Source organism: Danio aesculapii, chromosome 6, assembly GCF_903798145.1.
Source record: "Danio aesculapii chromosome 6, fDanAes4.1, whole genome shotgun sequence".
NCBI lineage: Eukaryota > Metazoa > Chordata > Actinopteri > Cypriniformes > Danionidae > Danio > Danio aesculapii.
In genome coordinates, this window is record NC_079440.1 from 48,202,885 (window position 1) to 48,215,044 (window position 12,160).

General features: G+C 33.4%; 1 protein-coding gene across 1 annotated transcript in view; it reads left to right on the forward strand.

Annotated features, from left to right (window-relative positions):
* Positions 1-10,219, forward strand: part of cntn4 (contactin 4) — a 308,523-nt gene extending 298,304 nt beyond the window's left edge. Inside the window, exons 21-22 of the mRNA XM_056460400.1 lie at positions 3,361-3,529; positions 6,312-10,219. Of these exons, the coding sequence (XP_056316375.1) occupies positions 3,361-3,529; positions 6,312-6,403 (261 nt within the window). The 3' untranslated portion in view covers positions 6,404-10,219. The remainder of the gene's footprint in view (positions 1-3,360; positions 3,530-6,311) is intronic.
* Positions 10,220-12,160: the final 1,941 nt, after the last annotated feature.

A 12,160-nucleotide genomic window follows, 5' to 3' on the forward strand; every position in this document is an offset into this window, starting at 1 on the left:
ATAAAAATTTTCATTTACAAAATGGAGAGTACTCAATACTGCTGAGCACTGTATGTTGCACGGGTATTTTTTTGGCAATAGAAAGAAATAAAATGATAGATTTTTTCTTTTATGCCAAAAAAAATCATTAGAATATTAAGTAAAGATCATGTTTTTTCAGTATTTTGTACATTTTCTAAAGTATATTACAACTCAATTTGTGATTAGTAATGTGCATTTTTAAGAACTTAATTTTACTTTAAAGGTTGATTTTATTAACATTTTTTAACCCTCGGATTCCAGATTTACAATTATAAAATGGTGGGAATCTAATTTAATCAGCTTTTAGATATACATAAAATTAAAACTTATGACTGCTTTTGTGGTCCAGGGTGACATTTAATAAATGAAAATCTAGTATCTGATGATAAAGTGCTAGTATCTAATGATGTGTACAGCTCATATCTAATGTTTTCTGCAAAAATGGGAATGTTTTTTTACATTTAGCCTGTTCGTTTACACAACAATATCAATTTTAAAAACATAGATAAAATTGCAAATGCATAAATTTAAAACTGGTTTGAAAGTGGACATTTTCTATAAGCCATTGTTGTGTACCTGTAAACTCTTGAAAATGAAAATCTTTGATCTTTTTAAAAATTGGCAAATTCTACATAGACACGAACGCCAAGCTGCTGACAACACAGTATCGCTTCTCTACAGGTACTAAGCAAACAGCGCCAAATACCAGCCATATCGTCACATTAGAGTTATGAGGTTCAATCTGACATTTTTGTCAAAATTGAGTTATTCACACATATTCTTATTAAATGATGACTTATTTACATGATGTGATGATATAAGTTGTTTACATTTTAAGAATTTTATTTAAATTTTTTTTTTTTTTTTTTTAAATAAAAAGAGTTTAATTTACAAAGTTGAACTCTAGCTTGGCTCTATAAGGTTCTTTCTATGAGCCGATCAGCATTTTGAAAAGATGCACGAGGAAAAATCAGGATCAGCTTTCTTTGTCATTCCACCGGACAGCAGGAAAGACCAGAAAGAAACAAAATCAGGGATGACTAAATAATGCTGCACCACACAAAATTTAGAAAAAAAAATGAAATATGATGATTTAGGAGCATTTTTTGACATTGAGATGAATTGTTACTTGTTACATTGTTAAAAAAATGTAATATATTAAATGGGAAATATTTTTATTTGTGGATATACAGTCAGTGAAACATTTTTCCAGTGTTTATTAAACTCATTTGCTCATTGTCTGTTTTCTTTTAAAGTCTTTAAATTTGATATTAAGCCTTAAAGGGCAAATACTTCATTTAATTCATGGGGCATATAATTCAATAAATATAATTCAATAGTTCATATAAAGCTAATAATTCAATAAATATTACCATATTAGTTACATAAAATTAACATCTGCACTGGACAAAATATTTAGCACAGCCTTGTAGGTTTAATTTAAAAAATATTCATGCTAAAACATAAATGTTTAAAATAAGAGCAAAATTGTAACTCTCAAACATCAACATAATGTTACAACATCTTTTTTTAATTAAATTAATAAGCAGACTGATTGTATTTCTTAAAAAGAAATGCTTCAATTAATGATCTGTCAGACAGAACCTCATATTCTGACCAGAAAATGACTTTTTAGAATTAGTTTTTTTACCCCAATTTGGAAATATAAGGGAATTTTGATCATTTACGTACAGTACATTTAGGGTCTCTGTCATGTTGATGTATGAAAGAGAAATGTTACACACATTCTGTTTGCTACATGGAATACAAAATCTTTGAAGCTCAATATCGTAAAATCGTTTAGAACACAGATAGAACCTTATAATTCCAAGACGACGATATGTACATCATTGACCGTTTTGACAAATATGTGTAAACATGAATCATTTCGAAACATTGTGATATACATGTGAAAATTGTAAGGGAAGGGAAAACCTTTTCCATTTTTGGCTACATTATTGTCATGTAAATATAGCCTAAACAAAGTAATACTAGTGCCTAATGGATATCATAGAAATCCGTCTACTGAATACTCAATTACTGACATCCAGTTGACATCTCGATTACAAATCCATGGCAAAAATGTGACTTTTTTTAGTTGAATTGAATAGGCTTTATATTATTAAGTACCAGTATCAGTTACTACTATATTTTTAAATGGTGTAAGTATCTAATGAATAAGAACTGTAGTCTGAGGAATAAATACTGGTATGTAAAATTAAACATAATATTTAATTAATAGGGACACATATCTAATAAATAATTACTGGTATTAGAGTAGCAGGTTCATGTACATTTGACATGTACATACTGTGTACTTAGCTGTGTTCGTTGCAAAAAGTAAAAACTTTTAGCTTAGCTTAGCATAAATCATTGAATCGGATTAGACCATTAGCATCTTGCTCAAAAATAAAAAAAATTTATAACTTTAAAGGGGCACACTGACCTCTAAGACTGTGTGATAACACATGTATAAAAATGCATTTCTTTTGTTGTATATTCCAGATAAGTATATGAATATGATTAGCACTTTTTCAGATGTAAAGTTGAAGTCAGAATTATTAGCCCCCTTTGATTTTTTTCTTCTTTTTTAAATATTTCCCAAATTATGTTTAATAGAGCAAGGATTTTTTTTTTTTTACAGTATGTCTTTTAATATTTTTTTCTTCTGCAGAAAGTCTTATTTGTTTCATTTTGGCTAGAATAAAATCAGTTTTGTTTTTTTTAAACACCGTTTTATGGACAAAATTATTAGCCCCTTTAAACTATATATTTTTTTCGATAGTCTACAGAACAAACCATCGTTATACAATAACTTGACTAATTACCCTAACCTGCCTAGTTAACCTAATTAACCTAGTTAAGCCTTAAAATGTTACTTTAAGCTGTATAGAAGTGTCTTGAAAAATATCTAGTCAAATATTATTTACTGTCACCATGGCAAAGATAAAATAAATCAGTTATTAGAAATTAGTTATTAAAACTATTGTTTAGAAATATGTTGAAAAAATCTTCTCTCCATTAAACAGAAATTGGGGAAAAAATAAAGAGGTGGGCTAATAATTCAGGGGGGCTAATAATTCTGACTTCAACTGTACATACTGTGTTCTTATCATACAGTAGTCATTACATAAACTGAGTAATGACTAGGTATTATCCCTAAACATTCCCCTGAACCTAACCCAAACCTAGTTATTTGTATAACCCATTACTTTCTGAGGTAAGTGCACTGCAAGTACACGTACTGTAAAATAAAAGTCTTGTATCGACCTGACATGAAGTTGAGAGATGATATAACTGGAGGTCTTTGTTTCAAAACATTTTGTGATTGTTTTGTAGGTCTTGTACAGGAGGAACCGCTTCAGCAGACCCAACGTTATGGAGACCAACACCACCTCAGTGGAGCTTTCCCTGCCCACAGATGAGGAGTACATCATCCAGATCAAACCTTTCGGAGAGGGAGGAGAAGGCAGCAGCAGCCGACAGATCACCATTCCCAGAATATCAGGTGGAAAATCCTGTGCTAATTCAGTTATTTTCAATTTAGGATAGATTTTATTTAAAGTCCACGTGAAATCAAAATTGACCATATTTATTTTGGTAGTGCTCATTTTTATCTTCTCCATTATGTTTTAGTAATCTTTAATCAAAATCGAACCATTTGCTTACACTAAAACAGCAGTTCTTCTCTGATGATGTCACTTTGACAGTTTGGGTGAAATAATTGTGCAGCAAATACCGGTTCACATGTATTTTAAAAAATAAATTGAATGAATTATAAATATATAAAATAATATAATATGTAAAGTGTAATGTACAATTAGCTAGTCATTATCACAAAATAAAACTCAACAGGGAGGTCGGACTATAATCAGGGGGGTTATATAAAGGGGTTTATTTATGATTTTTGAGCTAATGACCAGCAGACTGTACATTATGCCACTGATTACATGGCTGCTCACCAAATAAATTAATACTTTTTGTAATGTCTAGTATACTTTTAATTTTCATTAACTTTTGTGGTCATTTATCTGCAAAATGTAATATGCATAAAAATTGCCAAACAATAATTAATTAATTAGATTTAACATGTTATTGTTTTTAGTGATTTTTTTATTGTGAATTTTACTGTATGGATTTTCAGCAGTAATTCCTCTGGTCTTGAGTAGCTGGGTTTCTATTACCACATGAGAAACAATTGATAGAAGTGTCAAATTTCGAATAAAAATCTACACTCACTAGTGGTGGGGTTTTGGACTTGTGCGCAAAACGGTTAATGTGAATAATGGGAGATGGAAACACATTTGCTGAATAAACTGATGTAGCAAACATTACACCAGTCATCGGTCTCCATTATGCTTGCCTTGTTTACTGTTGGTTACTAGGTTACCAATACTACAGTCAGCCGCTCTAACAACTTGATGGAAATGCACATAATTCGCATTTGAGATTTTTTTTACTTTTTTGGGGGAACTTTAAAAAGATTCACTTCCCATAAGCATGCAAACCCGGCTAATGTCACACTATTCTTCAAAAATCATTCAATGGCTGCTCTTTCAATCTGGAATTAACTTGCAATTAAATGCATAATTTGAGTTCAGTTTTTGAGACTTCTCCTTCCTTATTTTATGCGGCTTATTGGCAAAGAGTATAGAATCAACAAGTGGTGACACTCAGTTGCTGATGGAAACAGCCACTAAATGCTGCTAGTGTCACGCGGCAGCCATTTTGGATTGAAGATTTCAATAGGGCAATAGCAAGGATAACTAACGTTAGATAGAATGAATCAAAATATTGAGTTAAATATGAGTTAAAATATTATACTAATATATATATATATATATATATATATATATATATATATATATATATATATATATATTGATGTATCCCCCCCGTCCCCCTGGTTGCTACGCCCCTGTATATACTGTACAGTTGAAGTCGGAATTATTAGCCCCCCCTGAATTATTAGTCCCCCTGTTTATTATTTTTTTTCCCCCAATTTCTGTTTAACAGAGAGAAGATTTTTCCAACACATTTCTAAACATAATAGTTTTAATAACTCATTTCTAATAACTTATAACATGAAAGTAAGGTTAACAAAACAAGTTCGATTATTAATTATTATTTTTTTGTTTCACTTAAATTAGGGTGATGCAAAAATGAGTCTACCCAACATCAAAAACTACTTTATATGGTTTGTATGGCCTCCGTGATCTTTAATGACAGCACCAAGACTTTTAGACATGGAATGAACAAGTTGGCTACATATTGCAACATCTATCTTTTATATTCTTCAAAAATAACCCCTCTTTTAGAGTTGCTCAAAGAGATGCTCAACTTAATGTCTCTTCAGAATTTCCTATATGTGCGCAATTGGATTCAGATCAGGAGACATATTTATAATAATATAATATATTAACATATTTTACATAAAAGATTTATTAGTTTTTCTTTAACAGACAACACTATATACTATTATAACATATAATACTGCAACAAAAAGTGTTCTGTCAGTCTGTTATCAACATCCCATTATGGAAGTCATGTAAATGTAATTTAACATGTCAGTATTAATCTGTATTATTCCAGTGCGTAAAGTATCAAATTAAAGTAATTTAAAATAATTTCCCCTAAAAGTGAGTTTTAAGAAAACAAGTATGGTTAATATATTAAACATTAAGTCTATTAAAAGTGCTGATTATCAACAGTCTTGTGGTTGTATTATCGTCTTTCAGGTTGTATATCAGCTTTAATGCGCTTTTTAAATAAATACAGAATTTAAAAAAACAAAGCAGCTGCTTGCCATCGCAACAGCAATGAGATCCAATGGATGGATCCAAAATGGCGGAATCACAGGGCTGTTGCTGGGCACTGCTGTTGCAATGGAACGTTCAATTGAGTGTCGCCTCTTGGTGATTCAAAGCTCTTTGTTACAGGTGACTGTAAAAGCAGGTCATTGAAAAGTATGTGGATGGCAACTACTATTTTATCAGTGAGTTTTCATATTAGCAGTAATGTATAGTTGCATTTTCTGAAAACATATCCCTCATCTTTTATGTTCAAGATCTGTAGTTTTTTTTGGCTTTTTAATGCATTCAAAGTTTATACTACAAAAGCTATCCGATCAAATACGCTTTTGACTCCCTCTGGAAGTAGTCGAGAGGTGGACAGGTTAAAAAAAGGGTCCAGTTTCTCTGTGGCATTGAGATCTTTGACTGTGATGATAAATCATGCTCTTGTTTGTTTTAGCACATCATTTTACCTTCATTTATTTCGTTCTCTTTCAGGTCCCAACGCCATCGGCTCTGCTTCCAGTGTGTCCACGCTCTCAGCTCTCAGTACAATAGCTCTGTCTCTCACAGCTCGCACATCTTTATGACAGAACACAGCGCGGGCCGCTGACTTCACGCCACATGGTCTTCCTCCAGAGGAGACTCTGAGAAAAGTGACTCAGACAGATCGATGAAAACCCATTCATACAAACCAGAGGACCTACGTGAACCATAATACCGGGATGAAGAGAAAAGCGAAAAAAAAAAAAAAAAAAAAACGGGTTGTGTGCTTCACTAGCCAATTCAAAATGAGATCGAAGGATTATGAGATTGAATTTGATGTTACCAAAGCAGCTTAAAAAAAAAATTGAGGAATATATGTCACATGCTTCTTTTGTATGTTAGACATATTTAGCTTTTTACCTTATCTTTTTGTTTCTCTTTGGTTTGTTTGATCCAGTCGGTCTGTCTGTTCCTATTACAGTACGCCGGGTGTGTAGGAACTGCTTTAGATGCATGTCATGTACAATGTTTTGTAAGAGAATGCAGGTGTCTGAACCGTAATCATTTAAAGCGAGACATATTTGGCTGAAAACCAACTAATCATCATAATTTGAGGCTGACGCTCCTCTGAGGGTCACACGTACTTAACGAGCAAAGAATCTCCAAGGACTTCTTACTGTTTACGACACGGGAATACTTGCACTGAAATCACGTCTGGAAGAAAGCGAAGAACATTTTAAAAAATAAAAATAATCAAAAAACCTGACCAGAAACTCAAGAGAATGCTGCTACGAGGCCAAGGCGGACTCCTGAATGCCGATCATTGGCATCTTTGTCACCTCCATCCTCTCTGGTCAGCAGAAAGACACCAGGCGTTCACGTTGACCGTCTCTTTTTTCCGTCATCTTCCGCTTCACTGTTTGTGTGTCGCATCTAGAGCTCTTTTTTGCCTTTTGTGTGCCTCATTGTGTGTTTTTTGGAATCCTCAGGTCCTCAGAAAAGCCTTAATACATATTTCTTAGCGTTACCTACTTAGATAAGTGCTGGACGCCAGTGCTGTGAGTGGTTAGTCAAGCAGGATGCTGGGGTTTTTGGGTAGTTGGTGCGAGTTTATTGCTTCCATGTTCCATATTATAACAGCCCTATGCTGTTTCTCATTGTTTCAAGGCAATACAGTGTGTGTGTGTGTGTGCGTGTGTGTTTGACCTCTACTAATGTAGGGGCTGCGGGCTCTGCATTTTTTTTAAAAAAGGCATGTGGGATGGTGCGATGAAAGTAGCTTGTCATTTATTGAGGTGCAAATAGACGTACTGCTTAAAGGAACACTCTACTTTTTCTTTTTTTGAAAATAAGGGTCATTTTTCAACTTCCCTAAAGTAAAACAGGTGATTATTGTATGTAAAACATTTTTAAATTCATTCAGCTGATCTCCGAGTCTGACGGGAGCAATTTTAGCTTAGCTTAGCAAAAGTCATTGAATCGGATTAGACCATTAGCGTCTCGCTCAAAAATGTTTTGAGTTTTGGTCAATTTCCTAGTTTATGCTGAACTCGTCTGTCGTTGCATCATGTACTAAGACGGAAATTGAAAAATTGCTGTTTTTGACTAGAAACTATTCTAGCGTAACAATCAAGAAATTTTGCTGCTGTACCATGGCTGCTGCAGACGCAATGGTATTACACAGTGCTGTTAACTAGTTCCGTAGCTGGGAACTATTTTCAGGTGCTGTGTAATATCATGGTGCCTGTTGTGATATTACTAAGTAAAATCAAAGTCCCTTGGTGGTTCCTAGTCATATTGATCTAAAAAAAATAGCAACTTTTCATTTTCCGTCAGTCTTGGAGCAAAATGTAATAACAGAAGAATCAAGCTTTGAATAGGGATGGCTTACGTGAAACTGATGTTTCGACACAGTGTCGAGATCCTGAAGTTTAAGTGTTTCCAAACATTGCACCAAAGCATGATCCTAACCACCTGGATCTTGTGACTAAGTTGATATTAAACAGTGATTCCCAAAGTGAGGGTTGCGGCATAATAAGGCTTGGCGATTTCCAAAAATCTAATCCATTTTATTAAACTAATAGAATTACTACACTTTATCCATAACCTACTGAAAATAGTAGTTTAATTGTAACATTGTTAACATGTAAATAATAAACATTAAAAAACAACAAGGCCATCAGCCTTTCTCTTTTTTTTTTTTTTTTTGCGAGTCCTGTGGTGATTACGTTATATTAAAGACACAGCAATAGCACCAGATGCAGCACATTGATTTTATGGCACCAAGTTAAACTTTCTGACATCTTTACAGCGTTCACGTACATTAAAAGACTTGGGCCTATTTGTGTGTGTGCGCCGTTGTGTGCAAGGATTATATATATATATATATATATATATATAACCACCTTAGAGAATATTGGGGTTCGCGAGTCACTGGCATTTTTATTTTGGGGGTTGTGAGCTGAAAAGTTTGGAAACCCCTGATATAAAACACCCCAAGTGGTGTTTTGAAACACCAGGTCACATGACTAAAGCGATTTAAAGCTTCGGTCATTTAAGAAGCTTTTCGTGAGGTGGCGTCTCTGCATTTGACTGGCAGGGTTGGGTATAAAAAAAAAAAAAACATCTCATGTAGCCTAGTGGAACATATGTGTGCAAAGAGTAAAGACTCGCATTCAGTCCTGACTTGTACAAATACTCTGTAATTTTGACAATGTATTTTAGTAGTTACTTTTTTTATGACCAAAGCAAGACATATTTATTATATTAATATATTATATTAATATTAATATTCTGTAATTATGATCTGATGTATTTTAATAATGTTAATCTTTTATGACCAAAACCAGGCATATTTATTTACAAGGTGTTTATTTGGATGTCAGACCAATGTCCAAACAAAACGTTACAAGAACAGTGCATTTAAAAGCTATTATCTATAGGTGCATTACCCTGGATTTGAACCCATTATCTCTGCATGCTACTCTGGGACACTCGCCGCTTTACTAAATCACCTGAAACTAAACTACAATGTGAGGTATAATGCTAGCGAAGCTGTTCCAGAGCAACACATAAAAATGACCACAAGACGTCACTTCAGGTTTCGAAACATTTCGAAGCTTCAACTGTTTCAGTGTTTCATGAAGCCTCGCTTTGCCCACCACTAATATTTTCTAGACTGATGTGACTAGGAACTATACTCTTATTCTGGCGTGAGAGTCAGTGAACTTTGCTGCTGTACCATGGCTACAGCAGGCACATAGGTATTACAGTGCTGTTACCTAGTTGTGTAGCTGGGAACTATTTTCAGGTGCTGCGTAATATCATTGTGCCTGTTGTATTTAAGTTAAATAGGAAAATTATCGAAACTTAATTTCATGAAGCAAGATGCTAATGGTCAAATCCGATTCAATGATTTATGCTAAGCTAAGCTAAAACTGAAGATTGGCTGAATGAGTTCAATAATTGTAAACTCAGGAACTTGTAAAATGAGCCTATTTCTAAAGAAAAATTGTAGTGTTCATTTAAAGGGACACCCGGAGCTCTAAGACTGTGTGAAAACAAATGTATATGTAAATGCGTTTTTGTATATTCCAGATAATTTATATTTAAGTGGACAGACATCAAAGTTTCCTACAGAACTCATCTCGGTTTTTATCTAACAAACAGAATAGACGTTTCTTAGCTTACCGTGGCTCTGCATGTGGATGTATTCATTCCATTCATTAGGTACTAACCGATGAACTTTTGACGAAAGGATACAAATACGGTCATCCATTTCTGAAGATTTGTGTATCGGTGTGTCTGTCATAGACAGAACGCTCTTTCTCTAAGCAGTGCTTTCCAACAAACTTCTTTGGCTTTTTCCTCCAAGGTTATCCGTTTATACTGGATCACAAAATAAAAGACATTTATAAAAATGATCACGCAAACGTTTGTGTGCATTATCTGTCATTGACTTACAGAAAGAAAATCTGATTAAATGTGCGTAACAACAGTGTTGGGGAAAGTTACTTTTGAAAGTAATGCATTACAATATTCAGTTACTCTCCAAAAAAGTAACTAGTTGCGTTACTTAGTTACTTTTTATGGAAAGAAACAAGTTGTTGCTTTTCAGGGTTTTTTTTTCATACCTGCCTGAGGCTTGATGTCTTTCAGACCTTGCAGGGTCTTTTTTATTTATTTATTTATTTTTTAAATAGAGGAGCTCTGCATTTAACCACACACTGTGTAACCTACACCTTCATTTACTTAAAAAAAAAAAAAACTAAGAAAATTTGAATAACGTTACCTTCTGAGAACTCTGATGCTATACATGTTGTATATACAGATTCCCTTTTCTTGTGTTCAAAACAATGAGAATATTTCCATCAAAAACAAGTAAATATCTGCCATATTGGTTTTTGTCTGTTTTCAAGGGGAGCTCATTCTCTCATTGAATGTGATTCAACGTGATTACACTAATTTAAAACTATTTTTAACAGCGAATTAATCTAAAAAGTAACTTGTGTTATATCCATTTTTTTAAATAACTCAAATTTTATTACTTAATTTTTTAACTACTGTGTTACTTTACTCGTTACTTAGAAAATATTATTACATAGCTCACGTTACACATTACCCACAACATCGTTTAATAACAGCTTAACCAAACGTTGTCATTTGCTCAGTCATGTCATTCAAAACCCTCATGAAGTGCCATGAACATTCATTAGTTATGCATTATGTTCAGACTTCTGAAAGGTGTGAGGAATGTCAAAACATCACAACAAAATGAAAATGCATACACTCTTACATATACGTTTGAAGAGTTTAGATGTAAAATCCTCTAAATGCCGTCTGAAAATTTTCCTCTAAAATAAGCATTTTTTTCAGGCTCCTTTGCGTGTTCGCTAATATCACCTTTATGGCAGAGAATAAGTCCTTTTCCTGGTCTTCAAAGTGAAATATCTTAACATAAACAAAGGAGGCTGAGAAAAATGTTCATTTTCGATAAAAATTTCAGACGGCGCTTAGAGGTTTTTGCATCTGAATTCTTCATTTGTTAGGCTATTTTGATTTTCACTTTATTCAAAATTTCTACTTTTGTGTTTTGCAGTAAAATCCCGAACATTTTGATAAAAAAATACTAAAGTTGTTTGGGGTCAGAAACAAAAAAAAAAAAAAAAAAAAAAAAAAAAAAAAAGGATTTTAAGCATCAAAACAATGCGTTTAGTTCAGCTTTAATTTGTAACGTTTTCCCACTACATTAATAGTGCTTCATTTTAAGGGGGGGGAGGTGACTGATATACATTTTCTGATAAGGACGACTCCTAAAATGCCTTTCAAACCACACAATTTTACCAATTTGTCACCATACGGTTTAATCATTTAAAACATGTTATGATCACTTGTTTCGTTATAGTTTACTAAAACCAGGTCTAAATAAGTCACACAAAATAACACATTTAAGTTATAAAAGATAGACGTTTCAAATTTACAAATTTGATTTCATGTGGACTAAAAACAATCGAAAAAGCAATGACTAACCTTTTATGACATCGACGACCTTCGGGGAAAAGTTGTCTCTAACAAGTTTCTTTTGTTCTTCTGATGACCTGGAATAAAGTTTCTGAATGTTGTGAACTACTTTAATGGTCCTTTTTGGAGCCGGGCAGCATCTGGTCGCTGTACGCTGCCATTGTGTGCAAACGAGAAGGGTCAACTGGGTAGAGAAGAGCATTTGTATACCACAGAAAAAAAGCAATGCGGGAAAACTACATGACTTGATTTAATAGTGAGGAGGGAATAACGACAAAAAATATTAATGATAAAAAATAATTAGCTCGGCTTCAGTGAACGGTAAACCTTTCCTGCTTTAA